Here is a 25264-nt window from a genome sequence, read left to right as displayed (position 1 = left end):
TGTGTGTGTGTGTGTACCAAACATATTTACAAGTGTATGACAAAATGTACACATTTTTTAACGGTGATAGAAAACTGTTATGTTGGCGTGGTAATTCTTTCGCATTCTATTTCTACTACAACAAAAACTATATAAGTTAACAATATTATAAATATAATATTTATTTATAAAGTTATTAATTTAAATATATTTATTAAATTAATACTTTGAAAAAGATTATTTAATTTCATAATATTTTATATATATATATACATTAATTAAAGTTTACATATTTGAATATTTTAGAAATATGTATTGTTTAATTAATTTATAATATAAAGACTATGACACTAGTGTAGATTATAGAATACAAACATGTTTCTATAGACATAATTCGATGAAATTATTCCAAAATATTAAAATTTAAAACAAATATAAATTTAATTTTTTAAGAAAAAATAAATAATACAAAGTTTTTATATTTATATAAATTTTATATAATTTAAGTATAATAATAACTGTTTATTAATTAATGGTGATATATATTTATTTAAGCGTATAATAATTTTTTTATCATCTTATTATTATTATTGAATTATGTTATATTTTATACTGGTTCGGCATGAAAATATAAAATTTTATTAATATATTAAATATTATTATAATTGCATAATATGTTCAACTACAATGGAGAACACAATCCTGATTCCAAAATAAAATTTCAAAATATTAAAATATAAATGTATAAACTAGAACATGATTTTTTAATTTTTAATTTTTAATTATATTTAAATTTATGGAAAAAAATCTTAAAGAGTTAAACATATACAAATAGTGTTATTAACTTTCAAAACTTATCATTAGTTCTTTAAAATGTTATTAATGTGGGGGTCTTGTTAATTCTGGGTCGGCTCTATGTAAATGAACATGTTCCTTTATACCAAAAGAAGGTATTATCCGATTGTCAATAAAATTATACTCAGCGGCAGACCCACTAAATGAAAAGGTGTCACCTAAGACCAAATAGGATGTTGGACAAAATATCTGTAAATTTTGATTTGATCTGTTGTTCGTTTCAATTCGAACAAACAATTCTGGATAACTCTGACTTTACAAAGGAAAGCAAATACAAATATGCTATATCCATTAGAAACAAAACAAATCACAAATATTAATATTTTTGGAAATGCATATCCGATCTGTTATATGCATATATATACATATATTTAAAAAATTGTATATACAACTTGTATAAATATTATATTTTATATAAGATCTAGTATTTTTATTATTAAATTTACTATATTAGTTATTAGAATTTTTAAAAGTAAATAATATTTTACTTTTGTAATAAAATATAAATATTTTATATTAGTTTAGACTATTTTTTGTACGGATTGAATCGGATAACCGGGTAAAAATTTAAATATTTTCAGATATACGGGACATTGAATATCCGGGCAGCTACGGATATAATCAAATCGGATAACATGTTCGGACGAAACGGATCCCATCACGAAAACTTCTAAAAACTTGAATATTCGAACAGTGCTCACTCCTACTTAAGAACACTTAAATCGTTTAATTGAGAGCTTTTGACAACCTCTTTCGAACTTATTTTCTTATGTATTTGTTTTTCATTGGTGTATTTTTTCTTTTTAATTTTAATTTAAATTATTTAATAAAATAACCATTATTATTATTATTTAAATACTTAACTTAAGAATTCAACCAATGAAATTGCTCTAATATGGGAGATGTATTACATCCCTTCACAAAGCCCCTCAAATAATAAAACTCAGTCCATTTAATCGGTTCGACTCAACGCCACTCGGCGCCAATCAGCTCGATACTCATACACGGCTGAGTGGCTTGACTTTACTCGGCACCACGAGCTCAGCTCAATAGCCTTGTACTTTTCTTGGCACCAAGGAAGGGATTTAGACTTGAGAACACACAAAGATAGATGACTAAAAGCTAGAATTTTATACTTTATTTTTCTCGCCGACTTGTACTTTTCTGACCGGCTTAAACAAGCAACGACTATTTTTAAACACAGTGCTCACTGCTTCATATCAGTATCAGCAGGAAACTTCATCCTCAGCCGTGATAACATCACGAAGTGTCTAGGGTTGGAACATTTCAGCCAGATTTGATGAGTATTTTTCACGAGAAATGTGATTTTAAAAAGCTTATGAACGCTGCATTATCTTCTATGTTAAAAAGGTGTTTTCATTTTCCATATAATATAAACATGAATCGCTGCTAGCAGACAGACAATCATGCAATCACTATATTAAAATTTCTGGTAGCTGTCTGTAGTCGACGTCTTGTACGGTACAACTTAATAGACTATTGATAGAATGGAGTAACAACTTAAAAACCTCTAAAACATATGGCTATATATTTCTATATATGTCCAAATCGCGTTTTTAAAACGGCATAACCTGTTTAATTCATACTAACTGTCCATGTGTTTACCTAGGTGAAGTTTTTTGAACTCTCAAAAGGAACCCAACTTTTTCACAAATTTGTATCAAACTCAAATTACATTGTATAATTTTACTAAATTTATAATGTAATATTATGTATTAATATGATTATATATTAATCATTTATTTTCTTGTTAATTTTCCTAATATTGATTTTGATGAATAATAATTATGTGAAATCTACACTTTTATTTTTGTTGACGTGATTTGATGAATCATGTTATAAATGGATTACATTCCTTTTTGTGTTCTTACGAACTTTTTATTCTTGATGTTTATGTTTTTAGATTATATTATGTATTGTTCACTAACATATATTGTCTGCCACTCTGCCTATAACGGTTGGCTTATATATTTACAAATCTAAATCAGTTGAGAGTAAACAGCTCAGCCCCACAAGATAAAAATGTTTGTATTTTTTTTGTAAACGCAATATATTATCATGGCATATTTTTTAAAATTATTAAATTTATTTTAGTATTAAAATACTTAAAAAGGTATATAAGCAATAAAAATAAATTTGATTTATATTTGTTTGTTAATGTGATTTTTCGTGGTATTTTATTTTTAATTCTTATTATTCGGTTGCAAGAACATGTATTTGATATTTAAGTTGAAAATTTTAATATTCATTTGTTTTTATTTTATAAATATTTTTTTATTGGGAATGAAATTATTTCAAAAAAAACATTTTCAAAATATCTGCTTCCAAACGAGAATATATTCAAAATATTAATTTTTATTTACAACAATAACTTATATTTATAAAAAAACTAAAATTAATTATATTTACTTTTATTTTTTCAAATGTTTCACAGAATTATAAGACTATTATGTAAAGAAAAATGTGATTCTATTTTTTTCTTAATAAACTATTGTTCTTATCTTATACATTACATATTGTTTTGTTGATGGTATGTTCGAGGGTTTATTCAGTTATTATTGTACATATATCAACAGTTTTATTTACTTTGATTAATATAATATGTGAAGTTGGATTATGTTTAACATTCTTGTGCTTTGATTTATTTTGAGATTTTGTAGGTTTTGGTAGTTCTAAGAATTTGGTTTAATAACATCACTTTATATTAACAATTATATATTTGTTTATTTGATTAGATAATTATTTATAAATTAATATAATAAAAATTGATTAAAGATAACATCATATTTTAAAATAAAAAACAATAATAGTGTTATCCTAAAATAATGTTTTTAAATCAATGAAATTTTAAAATTAAGAAATTGAAATATTCATAAAATATTATAAATTTAAATTTTTATTTACATTTTTTATCTTTAAACTAATAGTAAAATATTAATAAGTATCTATAAAAAAATTACTAGTTAAGTTATGTAAAATCTAGTTCGTGTGCGACTCCTATATAGGCCCAGTTTTGAGGATAAGCGACAGGGCCAACTTTCATTTCAAAGTTGTTCAAAAAATAAAATAAAAATTACTAATTTTCTTTAGAAATTATCCTAATTTTTTTTTAAATACATTACAGAACAGGACACGATTATTTAAATGATTATAATTATTTTAAGAAAAAAACGTTTTAAAAACTATTTGGACCAATATTGGATCCTAGGTTCGTTCCTACGAGACTGATCTGCTTCTATGTATTTACAAAAAAAAATTTATATATATAGCGATATCTTATCACTTTTCGTTTAAAAGTCGGCGTGTTATCGTTGACCGTGTTTTAGTCAACTGAACCTAATTCATTTTACTTCATAAACTTTATTACAGAGATGTAATTCATCTCCAATGATGTTAAATTGTATTCAAATCAAAGTCTTTGGTTTACATCTGAGTGCTTCACATGAAAGAATTTAAGGAAAAATTGAAAACTATGTACTATTTTTTTACGTGTTTTGTGGAGTACCAAACCAGTACCCAAAGCACGTCCAAAAAATAGTACATAGTTGATGTACCGAGAATATATAACCGTTATAAATAATGCATTGCAAGTCAACAGCCAGACACATGAATCGCTAAAAGAAACTAGAAAGACAGTACAACTGAATGACAGTCGTCAATCTCTTATGGTTTAACTTGATATACTATTTATAGAGTGGAGAAATAGCTCAGAAAAACGTCGAAAACTATATATATCTATAAATGTCCAAAATGTGTTTCCAAAACAGCAGGACCTATTAACAGAATATACATCTGTATGTCCTCCTTGTGTACATATGGTTTGTCTTTTCAATTTCTAAAGGAATCCAACATTTCTTCATCGTATTCCCCAATTTTTTTCCTTGTAACATATCTCTCAAAAGATTTTAAATTCATGGAAGTAATGGGAAATACGACGGGTCCAATTCTCGGGGAGCCGGAGGCGGATTTTAGGGGAGAGACATTTGCGCCGCCGCCAGGACAGGCAGGCACGGGGGATGATACTTTGGGGGGTGATGTAAATTGGATATATGATATGGCTTGGTATGGTGAAGCTGTAAGAAAAAGTGATGGATTTATATGCGAGGAGCATCCTGCCAAGTTGTCTTCTGATGGTGTTTGGGAGAAAATCATTTATAAAGGTGAGGGTCTTCGCATTTGGCAATATCGTCTTCCGAATCTAGAGATTGTCATATTGTTTGTGTTCTTCCTTTGGCAATTCTTCAACATCTTGTTCAGGAAAATGGGTCTTAAGATTCCCAAGTTCACCTCTATGATGATTGTGAGTTCTACTTCTCCTCATTATTTTGTAAAATTTAATAATTATCTGCTCTTGAAAACATTCCTGACAATACAATTTATTCTGTGTGTGTTGAAGGCGGGGTTACTCTTGAACGTTATACTTACTGTTTCGGGCGATAAGTCGATTATTCAAGAGTTATTGTTCCCTAAAAATAAAATAGATGTTCCGGGATGCCTTGGATTATTTGGGTTCATGATATTTTGGTTCCTCAAGGGTGTTAAAATGAACTTCAAGAGAATCCTCAAGGCTGAATCAAAGGCAAGAGTAACTGGAGTGGCAGCGGTTACTTTCCCTATAATAGTTGGTCTCGTGATTTACATGTCAGTTGAGAAACGAACGCTCCTAGCCAAACCGTATGGTCCATTGTTGCTAATGGAGAGCCTCACGTCTTTTTCGGGAATCGCAAGGCTCTTGAGAGACCTTGACATGAACCACTCAGCTCTTGGTCGGGTGGCTTTATCCGCAGCCTTAATCTCAGATATGATCGGACTCTTCTACATGGTGATGCTGGTCCCTATTTCTAATCCAACGTTTGTTAGCTTTGGTTTACTTATAGAAATTGGTTTCTATCTCGCCATTTGTTTCGCTGTTGTGAGGCCCATCATGTTTAAGATAATAAAAAGAAAACGTGAAGGGAGACCCATCGACGACAAGTACATCTACGGGATTATCATCATGGTTTGTTTAGCGTGTATGTATTGGTACGATCTTGACCAGTTTCCTGCACTTGGAGCCTTCTTGCTTGGTCTCGCCATCCCCAATGGACCTCCTATTGGTTCTGAACTGGTTGAACGTCTAGAGAGCTTCAACTTTGGTCTTATATTGCCTCTCTTCATTACATCCAGTATGCTCAGGACTGATATCAGCGCTTGGAAAGATTGTTTAACCGACCACACTAAATTCGCGGTTGCATCTCTCATCGTACTCATCTCCTTGTTGAAGTTCTCTATCTCAATGATCATACCTTACCTCTATAAAATGCCACTGAGAGACTCTGTCGTTCTTTCCCTTATCATGTCCCATAAGGGTATCATCGAACTGAGTTTCTACCTATTCTCTTACTCCGCCAAGGTTGGTCTCTCATCTTTTTAATTTCCATTTCTTGATCAACCTTTTCTTGTAAATGTTCTTCAAAACAAAATATTCATTTTCTTATAATTGGTTTGATACAGGTTTTCACTAGAGATACCTTCTCGATCCTAGTCTTGTCCATCGTCCTCAACTCGTTGATCATACCAATAGCGATCGGATTTATCTACGACCCCTCGAAGCAATTCTTGTGCTACCAAAAGAGAAACTTAGCAATTATGAAAAACTCTGGAGAGCTAAAGACTCTAGTATGCATCCATAGACCAGACCACATATCTTCCATGATCAACCTTCTAGAAGCTTCTTATCAATCCGAGGAGAGCCCTCTTACTTGCTACGTACTTCACCTCGTCGAGTTACAAGGTCAAGACGTTCCCACTTTGATCTCACACAAAGTCCAGAAACTTGGAGTCGGGTCGGGGAAAAAATATTCGGAAAACGTCATCCTCTCTTTCGAACATTTCCACCGTTACGTGTGCAGTTCCATTTCCATTGACACATTCACATGCATCGCGAACGCGAACCACATGCAAGATGATATTTGTTGGCTAGCTCTCGATAAAGCTGTCACGCTTATCATTCTCCCTTTCCACCGTACCTGGTCTCTCGACCGAACATCCATCGTCTCCGATAGTGAAATGATCCGGTTTCTCAATTTTAACGTCTTGAAACAAGCTCCTTGTTCTGTCGGCATCCTTATCGAACGACATCTCGTTAAGAAAAAACAAGAGTTCCAAGAAAACCTCAAGGTAAATACATTTTATCAAATTTTGTATTAAAACTAAATAGTAAATACAATAAAAGAAAAACAAAATTAATCTCATCCATTGTGATTTTTGTATGGGCAGGTTTGTGTTATATTCGTGGGAGGAAAAGACGACAGGGAAGCATTGGCCTTCGCGAAGAGAATGGCTCGTCAAGAGAACGTGACACTTACCGTTCTACGCCTTGTAGCATCTGGAAAGAGCAAAGAAACGACAGGATGGGACCAAATGCTCGACACCGTGGAACTAAGAGAGTGTATGCGAAGCAGTGAACCAAATGATCAACCAGGAACGCCGAAAGAGGAAGTTTCCACAATTTACTTGGAACAAGAGATAATAGATGGAGCAGATACGTCAATGCTTCTACGTTCCATGGCATTTGATTACGACCTTTTCATTGTTGGAAGGACATGCGGTGAGAACCACGAGGCGACAAGAGGGATAGAGAATTGGTGTGAGTTTGAGGAGCTTGGAGTCATTGGTGATTTCCTGGCCTCCCCGGATTTCCCGAGCAAAACATCCGTGTTAGTAGTTCAACAACAACGAACGGTCAGCCAATAATTAGAAAAAGCGCACTACTTTGTTCCATATCTCTCTTTTGTAACATTTACAATAAAGTTTGAAAATACGAAAAATCATATATGAGTACTTATCATTTGGTTTGTTCATTGTTACATGTCGATTATGATATTTTGCATTTTTTTTTAATTCGGTGAGACAGGAGCGGTCGTGGACACATGCACACCCTCTTTGTTTTAGATTGAATGTCCTAGGTAAACAAAATTTTAGATACGTCAGAATTTATGACTTAAACCAAAACAAGAATTGATCTATAAGCACATGACATGAGGTAGCCAAGATGATCAAACCAGACAAATGTTTGATTGGAATTGAATGAAGGATTAGAAAAGGGTTTCACTGCGTAAAAGTAAAATCACTAGAAACGATCCAAAATAACTCTCGCCTCAAAGAGGAGAATTAAACTAATAAAAGTTTAAAGGTTCGACTACTAATTGACCTGAACGACAACGACCATAGTTTGGCCCCTGCAGTTTATTCCCTTTCGACTTTGACCCCAAGACTTTTATTTGTTGCACATTTCTCTCCACTTTTGCCCCAAACTTTCTAATTTCACTCCATGGCTACCTGTATATGCAAATTGGGCAATTGCACTCCTAATAGAATCTAAATGCGAGCTTTGACCACCAAAAGAGACCATAATTTATGCCTAAAATCCGATAAAAACGCCATTTATCATAGTTTAGGAAGGAGGGTCAGAGTGTTTCAACATAAGTTTAGGTTCATAGAGTCGTCGAACTGCTTTATCTGTGTTAAGAAACCTTTATTCTTTATTAACCAAACAGAGAACATGATATTCACTCAAGATGTGACATCAGTGTTACGAATAGCCAATCTTCAAGAAATCACAAGGCAGTAATGCAGTGAACAAAAAACTTGAGTCTATACACAAAAGTGTAAAAAGTACTTCCATTTTAACTAAACATTTCTTCCCTGAATGAGATCTATAACAAGATGTCATCCCATATAGAATTAACTTTAGATCCCTGGTAGTTATAAAACATACAGAAAGCAAGACAACCAATGGATGCATAACGGAGGTTGAATTAGATTGGAACATCGCATTACACTGACAAAATCAAGTGAATGGTTTGAGGAATTCAAAGCCTTGGTTTAGAAGTGATCCAGTGATCCACAGCTTCAGGTTAGGCAAGTTCAAGCTCTGTTCGAAACATGTCCCCTGTAACCAGCAAACAAGCAAACTTGGTAATTAGTAAACGTATGTCTGGAACTTGCAGAAACCAGAAAAAAAAAAAGAAGGTAGAAAGAGACAGGCTAGGCTGTTTTACATCTAAAGCATATGTTAAAAGGTATCTGTCAGGAGAAGGAGAACTTAGGTTGGAGTTTTGCACTTGGAAGCTTCTAAGAGACTCCAAAGACTTGTAGAGTGATGGAGCAACACCTACTCCTTTATTACACACCAACCTCACATAGAATCCTTTCTCTTCCACTTGAATAACATCCATCTAGCACAAAAAATATAAATTTAACATAAACTGGCGAAAAATCAGCAGAAAAGTCTCTTGGTAAATAATTTTCCTACTTTTGTTCTTGAAATTTATTGCTATGCCACTTTGTAAATAAGCTTTTGATATATTTTTTTAGAAAACTTGGGTTTAATACCTCAATGATATTCTTGGAAGGAGACTTAATACTCTGAAAAGTTTGAGTCTTGCGAGCGTCTGGTGCAGGTTCTTGGTACCCTCCAGTAGAGTTTAAAGAAGCTTCAAGGCCCGCGATATCGGCTTTCAGTTTCTTGGCTTGTGATTGCAATTCTTGAACATACAACACCGCATCTCCCACAATGGATGCTTTATCCATCTTATGCCAAAAACAAAATAAAATAAATACTAATCAGTTTCATAAGTCTAGGTCCGACTCTGATATTTTAGGAGTTGGAAGCAATTTAGTAAATATTTCGATTAAACAAAAAAAAAAATTTGAATCATATATCTATATAATTTTCTTCAAAAAAATTTGGGACCTCTCAGGCAATGTTTCACACAGGACCGGCCATGTTCATAACTCATATTTGTGTTCTGAAAACAGATTCAGTCGATTCCATTTTACCTTAGTAATGTTGGGAACAAGAGATCTCAATGCGTAGAGCTTATCCTTCATACGACTTCTCCTCCTTCTCTCGGAGATCAAAGTCCTCGACCTATCCGTCTTCGTTTTACGGCTTCCATCATTATTTGTTGTGGTGGCCGAAGAATCATCTCCGTCGTTGTAGTCGTCGTCGTCACCGCAGGGTTTGACACTCTCGCCCTCGAAGCTATGGAACGACTCGGTGACATTGGAACCTAGGTCAGGCAGTTCGTTGAACAGGTCAACGACAGGTGTTGGGACAAACTGGTTCTGGTCGATGAAACATGAGTTGTTTTGTAAAGGACGACCACCAAGATCGAAGTCGAGAGGTGGGTTTTCGATGGCTTGATCGTCTCCTCTGATGAAATTAATGAACTGATCGAAGTTTGGATCGACCAAGAAGTTGTATACTTCTAGGTCGTTTAGGTTTGAAAGAGCGTTGACTCTTCCGTCCATCGTCTTTTCGTCTGTTTCTTAGATTTTTTGTCAAACCGAAAAGGAAGGGAAAGACTTCGAAGTTTCTGACAACGAACTCGTTTATATATACACTAGCTAGTACAGCCTACAGTGACTTTTTTGTTTCCTTGTGCTTTTTAAATCACTGTACGACAATTATCTGTATTAACAAGGAAATATACTTTAGCTGGGTTGGTGCTTGATAATTGTTTTCTTTTAACAAACTTGTTAGTTTTATTTTAATTAAGTTTGGTTCGTTAGCGTGTTGATAATGTCATGCATGACGATCAAATTATATATAATCTTGCTAAATTGTCTCAAATGATTGGTTTGTCGTGTTGCATGACAGTTATATTTCTGACTATGAAATGGAAGTCAAATTCTGAAACAAAACAAAACAAGAAGAAAAGAACGTTGTTCAATCAGTAGGTAGATATTTTTTTTCTCGTAATAAAGAGTGAGTAAGTAGTTCTAAAACTAAAACGAAAGTGGAGACAAAAAAAAAAATTTAAATGAAATTCTCTTCTTTTTTGTTATGGACGTGTCTAAATATTATAAGTCTGTAAGCCAAGCTAGGCTGTATGCACTTGTTATGAAAAGAAGTTTTAAATGTTTGAGATATTCGATAACAAGTTTAAGTTATATATTCATTGACTTTTAAATTAAAACTTAATAGAATAGCCTTTCAATGTCAAAATAAAAAATTAGAACTTATGATGGTGGACAATAATAGACAAGAGAAAATAATATATATTGAGCTTCTTTTCTTTTTGTCAACATATATTGAGCTTCTAATTGGAGCACAATCTAATTAAAACAGAAAACAAAATATTTAAACATATATAGGCGGTTTAGTTGGTAATCGGGGATCTAACCACATGAAAACAAATATTATACGTGACAAGTAGTAGTGTTTTAATATTTTCATATGGCTGTGGCCTGTGTGAAAGGAATCAGAAAGGAAGTTTATCCATTCGTTGTCATCAGTTACTTAATAACTTATTGTATTGGTTTACCACATAATTATTATACGACACAGAAATAAAGTATTCGTAAGGATTTTTATATTAAAAGATCACCGTATTAAAGGAGGTGGTGCCAGTGTTAGTGTCTACTGACTTCAGATAAAACAAATTATACATACCATATAGTTTGAGAAAACGGTCATTTAAATACCAAACTTTCTTATTTTTGCCAAATAAAATACAAACTCTTCATTAGGTCAAATAAATACCAAAGTTATGTTGACCAAGCCATTTTGGTATTACTTTTGGTCAACATATATTCTCGTGTATGTGACGTTAATTGTTAACGGTGATTGAAACTTAATTTGTCGTTTTAAAATTAGAACAGAGAACAAAATACCCAAATCAAATGTATCAGTTACATCTTTTTATTTCGTTCCTTGATATCAATCTAAACCATACTTGATGTTCATATCGAAAAGGAATTGGGATTGGATAGTTTGGACACTGGAGATATTTATTGATGGCCATTGAGGAGGAATTCAAGCTTGAGATCCCATTCATAGAAGCTGACAAGATCGGTTCTTGCTCTCTTGCCATTAAATACGTTTACATATCTAGCGAAACCTCTGTGCTCCATCAAGGCTTCTGTTTTTTTTCTTTGTAGTATGAGATTGTTCACTCAAGTTCTCTCTTTAGTCTTTACAAATGGGATTTTCAAGGAGAATTCGGCCAAAAAAAACATCAACTTTACACGAATTGCCAAAACAAACATGAATTTTGGGGCTCGCCAAAAAAACACCAAACTTTCATTGACTTTAGAATTAATTAACAATGTTTTTGCTGACTTGCCAATTTAGCACGCCGTCAACAAATTTAACAGAAATATTTGACGTCGTTTATTATTGACGTTAAGTGAAACGACGTCGTTTTCAAATGAGATGAAACGACGTCGTTTTACACGATTTGAAATTAAAAATATGTAAACCCCTGGATTCGAACCCAGGTTGGTTGGTCAAATAAGAAGTTATTTTACCACTGGGCTACTAGCACTTTTAATGTACTTACTAACATGTTTACTTTTATTTGGTACATATTAAATATAAAAAATTCTCTAAAAACTTAATAAGATCTTTAAAATTCCAAAAAAATTAAAAAAATAAAGAAGATTTTTATAAAATTAATTTTGAAATTAAAATTGAAAATAAATTTTTTCTTTTTAAAAAATAAAAATTCTTCCAAAATTTTCTAAAAAATTAAAACGAACTTTAAATTCCAAAAAATTGAAAAAAATAAAGAAATTTTTTATAACATAAATTTTGAAATTAAAATTGAAAATAAAATTTTATTTTTCTTTAAAAAAATAAAAAAAAATTATTTTTCTTTAAAAAAAAATAAAAAAATCTTCCAAAAATTTCATAAAAATAATTTTGAATTAAAATTAAATATTTGTTTTTCTTTAAAAAATCAAAAACAATTCCAAAATTTTCATTTTTTAAAAAAAATCCAAATTTTTTAAAATTATAATAAAATGCAAAAAATTAAAGTTAGAATTATCAACTTTTTATGTGTGTATAATTAATTTCAACTTTTAGCAAATGTATTAAAAAAATTGAAAATTTTGGAAGATTTTTTATTTTTTTGAAAAGAAAAAATAAATTTTTATTTTCTATTTTAATTTCAAAATTAATTTTATAAAAATTTCTTTATTTTTTCAATTTTTTGGAATTTTAAAGATCTTTTTAAGTTTTTAGAAAGTTTTGGAAGAGTTTTTATTTTTTAAAAGAAAAATAAAATTTTATTTTTAATTTTAATTTCTAAATTAATTTTATAAAAATCTTCTTTATTTTTTAATTTTTTGGAATTTTAAAGATCTTATTAAGTTTTTAGAGAATTTTTTATATTTAATATGTACCAAATAAAAGTAAACATATTAGTAAGTACATTGAAAATGCCAGTAGCCCAGTGGTAAAATACCTTCCCATTTGACCAACCAACCTGGGTTCGAATCCAGGTGTTTACATATTTTTAATTTCAAATCGTGTAAAACGACGTCGTTTCATCTTATTTGAAAACGACGTCGTTTCACTTAACGTCAACAATAAACGACGTCAAATATTTCTGTTAAATTTGTTGACGGCGTGCTAAATTGGCAAGTCAGCGAAAACATTGTTAATTAATTCTAAAGTCAATGAAAGTTTGGTGTTTTTTTGGCCAGCCCCAAAGTTCATGTTTGTTTTGGCAATTCGTGTAAAGTTGAGGTTTTTTTTGGCCGAATTCCCGATTTTCAAGTAAATTCAGATCTGTTTTAGAATGCTTATGATTGTCTTCAACATATCTCAAATGAAACTGTCACAGAACAAATATGATGTCTGAAAATTACAGGAAAGAACAAAAAAGTCTTACAGAAACAACAAGATCTCACTCCACAAGGGCCAACAAGTAGCCTTCTTTACAAAAGAAATGCCTAGCACCGTCCCAAATCGACCTGTACAACAGTGAATTCAAAGATGTTACACTTCCAAAATCATAAAGAACTAAGATTCAATTCATTTGCAGAGAAGCTCATTTCACTGTCAAGATGGCAAAACATAACTAACTAACCTCATATAGGCTCACCTCAGAGAACAAAACCTGTGAAAAAGAAAAAAGACGAACCAAATGAAGAACATTCATAGTAGTCTACTGAGAAAATGACTTGAAGAGTTCGTGTCCTTGAAACGGCTTTTCAGTTTGAATTGTCCCAATACAACGACATGAGAAAGATAATGAGCAGCAGGTTCTGGTTCTCTCGACTTGGGGTTGGGGAGATGAATATTCAACTTTTCTCTCATTTTTGGAGGATCAATTGAAAGATGTTTTAGATTTGACATCAAGAAACTGAGATAAAAGAGAGACATCTATTTGGGATTAGGCATGTAAGGTATTTCGATTTGGGTATTTTGTTCTCTGTTCTGATTTTAAAATGACAAAGTTTCAATCACCGTTAACATTAAACGTCAAACATTAAACGTCATATACACAGACAATATATGTTGACCAAAAGTAATACTAAAATGGCTCAGTCAACATAACTTTGGTATTTATTTGAGGTAACGAAAAGTTTATATTTTATTTGGTAAAAATGAGTAAGTTCAGTATTTAAATGACCGTTTTCTCCAGATAGTTTTCATTTTTTGGCTAAAAAAATTACAGATAAATTCTAATAAGACAATAAGTGGCTTGGGTATTTATAAAGATAGATTCACCTTGTCATTTTTGGGTTTACTCTATGAGGCTTTTGGGTTTTGGTATACGACCAGGGTGTTGGTCTGTTTATTAAGCAGCTTATTGTCCTGTATTAGGCTCACAGCAATCGTTGTCGTTCTCACTCTGATGCTAATATATATCATCCGGTTGACCAAAATAAATAGATTGTAATAGTATTTGGCAGATATCCACACAAGTTTTTCAAAAATTAAATAATTTTTTTTTATTTTTTTTTATTTCTGTAATTTTCTTTCCAACCAATGAGAATATGACAAATTAAAGGTGATTCTCTCAATTTTTTTTTTGAAAACTGCCCTGGTTCTTTTAAATTCTTTGAAAAATCTCTCATATCTATATTTCGTATGATAGATCTCTCTATTTCAACTTTATTTCATCTCTTTTTCATTTAAATTAAGCTATTTTTGTAGAGATTTGTATCATATATGCTAAAAGTTGTTTTTTCAAAATATAAAAATATATTTAAAATTGAATCAGTTTCGAAATCAATGTAATTTTAATAGTATTTTCATATTTCAACTCATTTTCAGATAAGTTCCCCAACTAAATTTTAATTTATTTCATGAAGAAGCATGCTCAATACATTTTTTATTCATAATAATGAGACAGAGGAGACTAAAATAAGGTTAATATATATTTATGAACTTATTAAGGTGTATGATATTCATCACATATATACTATAAGAATAACGATAATGTTGGTCAACGAATGTTCCAATGATTCATTTAGGTGTCAAAGTTATTTATTAACAAAAATAAAAGAGAAAATTGGCTTTTATGCCATAAACTAGGACGTATTAATGAGCTTATCATTTTCATTCAACCTATAAACCGTTTCGATTTTAACCCTACTCCCCCCCTCCCCTCCCCCGCCCCACACTATCTTAGATGTGTCATGTGGGTTGTGCCAGTAAGTCAACCAGTCATGTGAGGCTCATTTCCCGAAACATGTAAGTTACTCTCTCTCTCTCTCTCTCTCTCTCTCTCTCTCTCTCTCTCTCTCTCTCTCTCTCTCTCTCTCTCTCTCTCTCTCTCTCTCTCTCTCTCTCTAGCCTTTGTATTTTTTTTTCCTTTTTTTTCCTAGTTCTCTTTCATCTTCTTTTCTAAATATTTTCATTTCTCTCATGCTTTTGTTTCATCTCCTCTCACTTACGAACAATATTCTATGTCTCTTCTTACTAAAGGATTTAAATTAGGTTTTATTGTTTCCATTGAATTTATTCTCTGGATTTTGATTGATCTCTTTAAAAAAAATTATCTTCTTGGGTTTGATTCTTTAGATTTGTGTGTGCAAATCGGAGTTGAGATGTGTTTTGCGGCGTAGGTGAAAGTTGTTTCTGATCTAGAGTTGGAGCAATTGATGAAGTCCTTTCCAAATTAAGAAGCTGCTAAAGAGCGAAGCTTTTCAAGTTGGGTTATGATGAGTTCTTGAAGTTGTTGTTCAATGTGGATAACTTTTGATTAGTTGCTATTATATCGATTATCTGATATTATTTAGATTTCAATGAATTTTATGTTTTATTTCATTGTGAAAAATATATTTTTTTGTCAGTTGTTACAAACATGTACCAAAAATTATAAATTATTAGTAAGTTGTCAAATGGTTATATAAACTGTCAAATGGTTATATACATAATTTGTTAGTTGATACATTGTTAAGGACATAATTTATTACTGGATATTTGATTTATTATTTGATACGTTTGTGTTAGAAGGTATACAACTTAGGACCAAAAAATGAGTATTCACTAGTATGTATGTTGTTGATTCTTTTAACATCTCAGATAAATAATTATAACATGTTAACAAAACATGTAGCTGTTACATGATTTTTTAGATGTTTCATGGTTTGGATACATGACCTGTTAGATGATACATTGTTTTAGGTACATGGTTTGTTAGTTGATAAGTTAGTTATTATCTAATACATGATTTTAAATCTGATATATGATTATTTCACCAAAAAGTGAACATTTACTATTATGTATATTATTGATTATTTTAACTCGGGCATTGTTGTGTTTCAGGTCGATTGTGACGAGCATAAAAACGTCTGCACTATATATGATGTTAGTGGATATCCCACCTTTAAGTGGTTTCCAGGGCGTTTGGGCAATTCATAATTGTAAAACGAATGTTAGCTTTGAAGGTAATATATGATGTTAGCGGATATCCCACCCTTAAGTGGTTTTTAGGGCGTTTGAGCGTTATACGCTAATATTTTATATAACAACTAACATTGTATATTAATTTTCACTACATCACCTACAATTCAAATATATTTAGTCATTTAACAACTGAAGTAGACATAAATATATTTAGATCACTTTACACAAACCATTAAAGTACATGATGTATATATCATATGATATCTAAAATTATGCTTTAACGGTTACGTATTACATTAGCTGAAACCACACATTATTTTCTTAGTGGGGATGTAAACATTATGTGGAGATGAGTTAACCGTATTCTTTATTATCATGGTGGAAAGAAATTTTCTATGGTTGTCTTGGAAAGAGGTAGTTTGTCCTAATAACTTTCATATTGTTAGCCATGTTGTTATTAATTTCTCTCATCCCTTATATATTAAAGGAGAAGCATTGTAATAAATGCATTCACACTATAATAGACACGTGGCAGTCTCACAATGATTTGATAATAAATATGTTAACGCGTTCACACTATATTCATAAATGTGTTCACACTATATTCATAAATATGTTCACACTATATACTTTGTATTTTTTTTTGAATATAAAACTCATATGCATGGTTCCAATAAAACTTTGGATTTTTAGGTTCGAATCAAAACAAATAACGAATCAAAAGCTAAACTATATATATATTATTTTTATTGTTTACCGATAAAGTTGGGAAAAATATTTATAAGTTTTGATTCAATTCGTTATCCCTTTTGAATTGAACCAAAAAATATGTATATCCGTAACTTTACGAAGCAAATCAATTACTACAATTAAAGAAAAGCAAATCACAAATACCAATATTTTTAGGAGCGATTATCAAATTCGATCTATTATATGCATATATATACATATATTTACAGAATTTTATATATATATATATATGTTATATATATTATAGTTTATATAAGTTTTACAATATTTTTATAAATTAAATTTATTATATTAGGTATTAAAATTTAAAAAGTAAATAATATTTTATTTTTGTAATAAAACGTTATTATTAAATTTTCAATTATTTTTTAAATTTTATTTACGGATCAAATCGGATATTCTTTAAAATTCTAAATTATTTCAAATATCATAGTCACCGACTATCCAAGTGGCTAAAGATTGAATCGACATGAATGCCTCCAAATACTCGGATATTCGATCTGTGCCCACAACTATTTATGGATACAGTTGAGTTTTTTATATAAAAAAATTCACTAATGTCAAGGCCTTTTAATTTTTAATTAATTTTAATTTTATCTTTCATGTATTATTTAGAACAAAAATGTCATTAATATTAATTAACAATATCTTTATATATTTTTCATTTATTTTTATATACTTTTACATACACATACATGTGCACCTTGAGGTGAGCACTTTATAAGTGTTTACCACTACTGAAGTATCTATTTTTTTTCTGGAAGTTGAAATATATTTTTTCTTAATGCTTCTTTCACTACCGACCAAATTGTAGTGAAATGATTAGTCTTAATAATTTTATTTTCTTTTTCTTGAACTATTATCCGTTTACAAACTATAATATGAAACTATTGATTCGACATGACGATTATCTAAAATTTATAACATAAAAATAAACAAATAATAATAGTTTTTGGTTTTTACCAAAAAAAACTAAAAAATCAAACATTCTAACAGAATAAACCAAAAAATAAGTTAAAACTGAACCAATATCCAGATTAAACAGATTTAATGTGTTTTTATTAAAAATAACGAAACTAATAATCACATTCCGCGCAAGGCGCGGGTTATTACCTAGTTTAGTTTTATTCCAGAGCCTTTAATTTTTTTAAATAATATGGCTGTAAATATCTGAAGAAATCGTGCGGCTATCAACATCCGTCTGAAGTATACAAAAAGCAACCGTCCTCTGCAGACCTACAATGTTACAACTAAGCTACAACTTATTTTTCAGCTTTCTACTGTCTGACGGCAATACACTAACTGTCTCTTGTACAATGGATTATGGGTAGTATCGTACTCTTACGCGACTAATGGTATTGTGTTCTTCAATTACGTCTTGTCGTATGTAGTTTCCCAATTTCCTTTTCTCATGAGGCTATTTTTCCTAATTGTCTCCAAATAAAACACTCGTGATTTTTTCAGATTTTTTTTTTGGGATGTTTGAAAATAAATATATGCAGTATATAAATGACCAAAAGCATATGAGTAAACAAGAACAATACATTTAAATCCTCGAAAGTGAGCATGGTATTAATATATGATGGTCAAGACGGCCGACGGCACCTCTCGCCGTTGGTCTCCCTCTCCAGCCGTTTGTCATCGCCTTCCGTCCTCTGCTATCTCTTCTTTTGTCTCTCCTCTTTGCTCAGTGTGTCTGGGTCCGATGAGATTTTTCCGCCGGATCTAACTGGAATCGAAGGGTCTTTGATTCCTCTGGACCACCAGCGAGGCGAGACGAGTCGGTGATGGCTCTGGGAGCCCTGGATCTACTCTTAGTCGCTGATTGCGCTTGGATCTGGGTCAGATCTGAGATCCGAGATTCGCCAGAAGCTTCGACGCGTCACTGCCGTCCACGCCTCTGCTCTGTCGTCTCGCCCCAGTCGGTCTTTTCTAGCAGTTAGCTCCAGGGTTTGCGTAGAGCTCCTCCTCTCTCTGAGTGAAAGGTGGTTGTGAGGCGCACCACCGAGGACCTCTGTTTCTGTAGCTCAAACGACGGCTTCCATGGTGTTCCTCAGCGAATGGTTAGCTCCCCTTTCCTGCTTTCATCGTCTTTTACTAGGGTCTTGAGGACAACCCTCGACGTCGACGTCTCTTGCGGAAAGAGCGATGTTTTCTTTCGCCTTCAGGTCACCTGCTTCAAGGAGTTCCGTGCTCCCTCTGTGCTTCATTTCCCATTCCAAAGCTCCCGGTCGATTGCGATATGTAACTCTGCTGTCTCCGCCGCATCTTCTGTGTCGCGCAGCGGAATGAGGGGCCAAAACGACCGACTGCGCTTGACCGCGATCTTCATCTTCAGTGGTGTAGCAGTGGGTTTACACTATCGTCATCCTCTGTGTTAACTTGGGCTTGTTTGTCGACGTCTTCCTCCAGCGGAGCTCCGGGGCGTGAGCCAGGCGCTTCCGTCGATGCCTGCTAGGAGCCACTTCGGTGAGGTTCGATCGAACTCGTCTTCAGGTTATTCTCCTGCTCTGTGTTTCAAACCAGTAGAACAGGAAGCGCTTTGGTATGGGAGTTTAAAATGCTGTCTTTGTGCTTCAATGTAATATTAACTTAAGTAAGCCATTGTTTGGGTTGCTTGGTGTTAATCTTTGTAGGTTCTATGGGGCTTTTTTAAACTTTTTGCGGTTCCATAAACCTGATAAGCTGAAAAGCATCTCTTGGTTTCAATGTTCTATAACTTGTAACCGGATTTTCATTATCCTCTAATGATATTTACCCTTTAGCAAAAAAAAAAAGAAGGAAGCAGCCTCGAACCAAGGCATGACAGTGATGTGTTTCTACGCTCCGCTGGTTCTTGGTTGGGAGCAATCTGTGTTTTCGTATGGTATGGTATATACTGATACTACTTTCTAACCTTCAATTTTTATGTTTTTCCAATTTTTTTTATATAGTTGGTTTTTTGGTAGATTTTTCCGTGTATCGAGAACATCTTTCTCATTATGTAACTTTTTCATTTGATATACAAACCCAGTGTTAAAAACAAAAAGAGAACATGGTATTAATATTATGTTGCAGAAAACTACCAGCCATCGACATATTTATACTAATTCGTTCGAAATCACTCAGATTTCAACTAAGAGCTTTATACCGAAGGGCACTTTCTTAGAAAATCTATCATAAAGAGACACTTCTAATTTGAGTGGCACTTTACAACTGAAAACATATGACTAAATGACATTATTACCCCTTATCTCTATTGTGCACATGAACCGCTGACAGGGACACGCACATGGTTCACAATGTGGTAGACTCCGTCTCAATCCACAAACCTAACTCAAAACTGTACAATTTTCTCAAAAGAGTACACGAAAAGTATTGGCTTTTGACTCTCATCTCTTGGATGTCCAAATTAACACAAATACCTAAATTTGAATCGGCTCAAAAGATGTGAAAAGGTTTTCTAACTAAGCCCCGCACGCGTCACCCATAGTTGGTGAGAGTGAGACAGACGCGAAGTGCGAATATGACAGCTCCTACGATGTAACATTTACAACAACACGTGAACGTTCGTTTCGGTATGATTCCGGTTTTGCACTACCACATGATTACTATAACCTTTTGTAATATATTAAATGAACCATTAAAAAACAGTAACCCTAATATGACAAAAAGGCTTCCACTATTTAAGCTTGACTAAAGAAAACGAAACCACGTTGAAGTATAGAATAACGACACAGCTCTCTACTAATAAAAATATATCCATCTATAATTCAACAGAATGATTAGAAAACAAATTAAACAAAGCTGTTGTGTTTCCTCATCAAGACTTTCTTGGATCAGAGACCAATACAGACACAGATTCAGATCCAGGAGTCTCCCTAAACTTTTTGTAAATATCACCTTTGTAAAACTTTCTCGTCCTTATCGCTAGACCCAAAGACACTAGCGCTCCAAAGAAGGTCACTGAAGCCAAAATCACAAACGGCAATTTATAGCATTGACTTCCTAAGCAAGTCAAGTCTTTCACATCTTTTCTCGTTAGCCCTCGCGCTTTTAGCTGCTTCAAGGCCTCTCTATCGTAAAGCATGCCCGTGACGCGAACGTTCAAGATGTAAGACCCGAGCGGGCTAGCGAGCTGCCCGCAGTTAAACAATGTAGAGTAGTACTTGAGACCAAAAAGCTCCGAGATGATGGCAAAGAGGAGAGGGAGTTGCGCGCCGAAAGAGAATCCCATTAGAATGGACGCTATGTATACCGAGCCAGGCACCGGGAACGCGATGAGAAGGTGTCCCGCGCAGCTCAATAAAAGGACGAACGTCATCATGAGCGGTCGGGGTAGTTTATACTTGGCGAGCAAGTATTCAGAGACGAACCCGGAGAAGACTCGGCCGAAGTAGTTCCATATGCTAACTAGAGACACAAATGAGCTAACCGTATGGTTCGGGTAGCCGAGGGACTCCCCTATCTGTCCTAGGTTGTCTACAGCCGTCAAGCTCGACCCTAAACCGCAGAAAGTCGCCATAAATAGGATGATCATGTCGAGGCTTAACAATGCTTGTAGTATTGTGTAATCTTCCCCTCTTGGCGGCGGATCAAAAACCGTCAAGAAACAAGATTTCATCTCCTTCTCTTCATGAACAAGATCAATTTCTTTCTTTGGGGCCTCAACCTTTTTTTCTAGGGGACTTCCCGGGAGGTCGCTCATCCTAGAAAGGTTCTCAACTTTGACCTCGCTGGGAGGCAACTTCTTCATGTTCCACACTTCGATCTCTTGCTTAACCGCAACCGTTAGAGGCACAAATAGCAAAACACAACAGATCGTAGCGCTCGCCGCGTAAGCGGCTTTGGTGAAATGAACTTGCTTCTCGGCGATGTTCATAGCCATTAGGAACAACGCCAAGAAGATGGAGAGATATAGAAAATTGTAAAACACATTCAGCTCGTTCCTCTGCCTCACGACCTTCTTCTCTCTAATGGAATACACAAACACAAGGGAGACCACAGCGGGTAGCCAAGCGATCAACAGAATCAAAGACTTGGAGTCGTTACCGTAAATAGCAAAGTAAAGCTGCGTCATGATCGCTCCACTTAACCCAACGTAGCCCTTGAGCAAACCGAGCATGACTCCTCTGCTCTCAGGGAAGTTCTTGACGCAAGTAACCAAAGCTCCCGTGTTTGCGAAGTTCTGAGAGTTGGCTCCGATGCAAATGTAGAGACACATCTGCCAGACTTTCGGTTTGGATACTTTCCCTGTAACGGTGAGCCAGATCATGAAGTAACCGACGAAGTTCATCGCGGAGCCGACGGTTAGAACGAACCAAGTCGGTGTGACTTCCGCTATGAGTCCGGACATGACTCCTACGTTTGCTCCGAGATCTTTAAAGAAACCTAACAGGTTCAACGTTGTCTGGTCGTAACCAAGTGTGGATTTGATGTCTTTGGAGTATGTCCCGAAGAGATAAGTGGCTCCAGCGCACGCCATGATGAGGAACGAAGCAAACACCATGAACCATCTTCCATTAAAGAGGTGAATCAAGAATCGTACGGTCTCTCCAGACTGATGCATCTTGGAAACAAGAGTTGAGTTTACAGAATCAAGATCTCTTGTGATTTGGATCTCTTTGAAGACTATTGAGAAAGGCTGAGCAAGAAAGAGAGATGTAATGATTAAAGTACAGAAAGAGAGTCTGGAAGGCTATAAAGTAAGAGCAAGATAATAGGGGATATTTTTTAGGTACATGTATGTATCAAAGAGAGAGCGGATTGTCTGAAAGATTTGAGGAAGATTTACCATTTTATTGATGTCAAGAAATAATAATAAAGATTGACCATAGTATCTGTCTTTCCTAATGTTGTCGGCTAGACCATTCGTGTCTAAAAGGATAAGGATAAGAAGATGAAAATGCATAAATGTTACTCCATATCCTTGGATAGTAAAGAGAGGCCAAATTAGAAGAAAAAAAGAACAGATCAATTCTCAAACACTATATTGGTTTAAGTTGACCAGAATATCTTTTTATACCTTTTGCTAGTTACATATGGATCATGGAGGCTGACAGAAACAGTAGTTATTATTAGTAAATAAACAGTAGTGTCAAAAAGTTGGTAGTGTCTGTCTTAAAATAATTGAACAATAAGTGAAATCACATAAACAAACGAAAATTTTCATCTATCCAATAAATTTGTCTATTTTCGTTGTCTAAACGATTGTATACTTGCTACAACCACTTTGTACTTCTTTAAAACGATCCTATTTCTTTATTCTGTAAAACTTTTCATTATCAATGTTTTCAAACTTTTCATATATATTTCTTATTAAAAAACATTTCTCTAGTATGTCCAAATCATTTGGATCTGAAACACTAAATACATTTAATAATTCTATCTAGCACAGTTGGAAAAACACAAGGCTCTTGGACCCTGATGGCCGTTGTTAGGGTAAATTTAATTTATCCTAAACAGCCGTAGTTTTGAAGTCCACGGTGGGCGATTGTTCATGGAGAAGTGAGTATTAACAATATTTGACGTTTCTAGATAAACTTTTTTAATACAGGTCGAAAAACCAAACTTGGATTCTAGAAAAATACTAGAATTGAAAAGAAAAAATAAAAATAATAATATTATTGTGCCAAAAAAAATATTCAATTTGGATAGCCGTGTCCAGAATGTTGGTTATATTATATAATGGGCTCCGTTTACGTCTGCTAGTTTCAGGCTTTCAGGCCTATAACTATCTTAATCATGAGTCCGGTTGTCTCTTCCACATGCAAATTCTTCATAGTCGACCCTTTAGTCACTTGATTCACTTACTTGACTGAAACCGATACTAGTAAAGAGCAAAATCTGTCAAAAGTTTGAAAAATATTTCATTCAATATAACAGACAATACTGAAAAGTGCTATAGAGTAACCATGTAAATAACTTTATAGAATTAATGATCTCTCATTTTGTATACCGCCATTGCTTTGATATAGTTACATATTCATAATTTTATATTAAATAGGAGTATAATACATACCGCGAGCCTGATCATCTAGCCTACAATGAATTCTCATCTCCAATTCATTACTATTTTTGTTTCTGTAAAAGCATTTACAGTCAAAATTATTACAATTTAAATATCTATTTTTATTCTATATTCTGAAGAATGCTACTTTAGAAAAATACAATGGAACAAATTTTCCCTATTAGTGTTCATCTATTTTACAGAAAAAAGTAGCAAGAAAACATTGAAGGTGATCTTACAAGTTGGGGCTCTTCTTATGATACACAATAACCCAACGAACGAGAGAATTAGAAAGAAAAAAAGTGATCATAAAAATGATAGAAAGTGAATGTGAACTTTTATGAATGTAATTAACACACAAGAATCTAGTCTACAGTTTTAGATTATTTGTTAGCTTCTGATGTACTTTTTTTTTTGTAACAAGCTTCTGATGTACTTACTATTTGAACACATATACAAGAAAACAATTCACAACTTGTAGTAGGACCAGTGAAGGAACATGGCTGAACGATAATGGTCGATTATTTTGTTTTTGTTGCTTAGTTGACACCCAATTATATATATACAAACAATGGATAGAACAGTTTCAGTTTATAAACAGGCTAATCGCTAACCAGTCATCAACTTCTACAAGACTACAACCTTTATGTTGGTATTTTGTTTCTGGATTATGTATTATATCATTCCCGCTTAACGAAGCAACCTACTGAAAGTGACTTCATACCTAATATTTGGTTTGTTATATAATATCTATCATACGATTGGACACTGATGCTAACATAAATCTATCTACATAATGTTCAATAAAAAAGAAAAACCATCTACACAAACAATATTTATATGCGGTCGGTTTGCAAAAACTGATAGTTTATGATAAGTTGATAACCGAACATTATATATTACTTCTTAATTTTTACTATAAACAAAAGGTGTAGAAAAGGCGTGGTTGGTAAACTTTTGCATTTCTTCTAACCTAGTGCTAAAGTTCAAGAAAACTCGTTACTTTACGTTGACGATTTCTAGCTCCAAATGCG

The 25264-nt window shown here is 33.1% G+C and overlaps 3 protein-coding genes and 1 long non-coding RNA gene across 5 annotated transcripts; 1 reads left to right on the top strand and 3 right to left on the bottom strand.

Annotated features, from left to right (window-relative positions):
* The first annotated feature begins 239 nt into the window (after window positions 1-239).
* LOC103864851 (cation/H(+) antiporter 8) lies at window positions 240-7737 on the top strand. 2 transcript variants are annotated; one of them, XM_009142620.3, is made up of 4 exons: window positions 240-5155; window positions 5252-6247; window positions 6349-7014; window positions 7114-7737. In XM_009142620.3, exons 1-4 carry the CDS (start codon window positions 4652-4654, stop codon window positions 7588-7590), a joined length of 2643 nt encoding a protein of 880 aa, XP_009140868.3. In that variant the 5' UTR covers window positions 240-4651; the 3' UTR covers window positions 7591-7737. The 2 variants fall into 2 exon arrangements, with proteins under 2 accessions (XP_009140868.3, XP_033145139.1); XM_033289248.1 differs by having other exon boundaries at window positions 240-6247.
* A 707-nt stretch (window positions 7738-8444) lies between these two features.
* LOC103864827 (transcription factor FER-LIKE IRON DEFICIENCY-INDUCED TRANSCRIPTION FACTOR) lies at window positions 8445-11946 on the bottom strand. The gene is made up of 4 exons (XM_009142599.3): window positions 9679-11946; window positions 9232-9429; window positions 8898-9074; window positions 8445-8788 (listed from the first exon to the last, which is right to left on the bottom strand). Exons 1-4 carry the CDS (start codon window positions 10150-10152, stop codon window positions 8687-8689), a joined length of 951 nt encoding a protein of 316 aa, XP_009140847.1. The 5' UTR covers window positions 10153-11946; the 3' UTR covers window positions 8445-8686.
* Window positions 11947-13421: 1475 nt separating this feature from the next.
* Window positions 13422-16822, bottom strand: LOC108871740. Its single transcript, XR_001958427.2, has 2 exons — window positions 13722-16822; window positions 13422-13605 (listed from the first exon to the last, which is right to left on the bottom strand). It is a non-coding gene; the product is annotated as an uncharacterized LOC108871740 (long non-coding RNA).
* Window positions 16823-20886: 4064 nt separating this feature from the next.
* Window positions 20887-24146, bottom strand: LOC103864824 (protein NUCLEAR FUSION DEFECTIVE 4). Its single transcript, XM_009142598.3, has one exon. The coding sequence runs from the start codon at window positions 22788-22790 to the stop codon at window positions 21045-21047; it is 1746 nt and encodes a 581-aa protein (XP_009140846.1). The 5' UTR covers window positions 22791-24146; the 3' UTR covers window positions 20887-21044.
* Window positions 24147-25264: the final 1118 nt, after the last annotated feature.

Source organism: Brassica rapa, chromosome A04, assembly GCF_000309985.2.
Source record: "Brassica rapa cultivar Chiifu-401-42 chromosome A04, CAAS_Brap_v3.01, whole genome shotgun sequence".
In the NCBI taxonomy this organism is placed as follows: domain Eukaryota; kingdom Viridiplantae; phylum Streptophyta; class Magnoliopsida; order Brassicales; family Brassicaceae; genus Brassica; species Brassica rapa.
The sequence above is the reverse complement of the archived record's forward strand: the minus strand, read 5'-3'. Positions and strand labels throughout refer to the sequence as shown.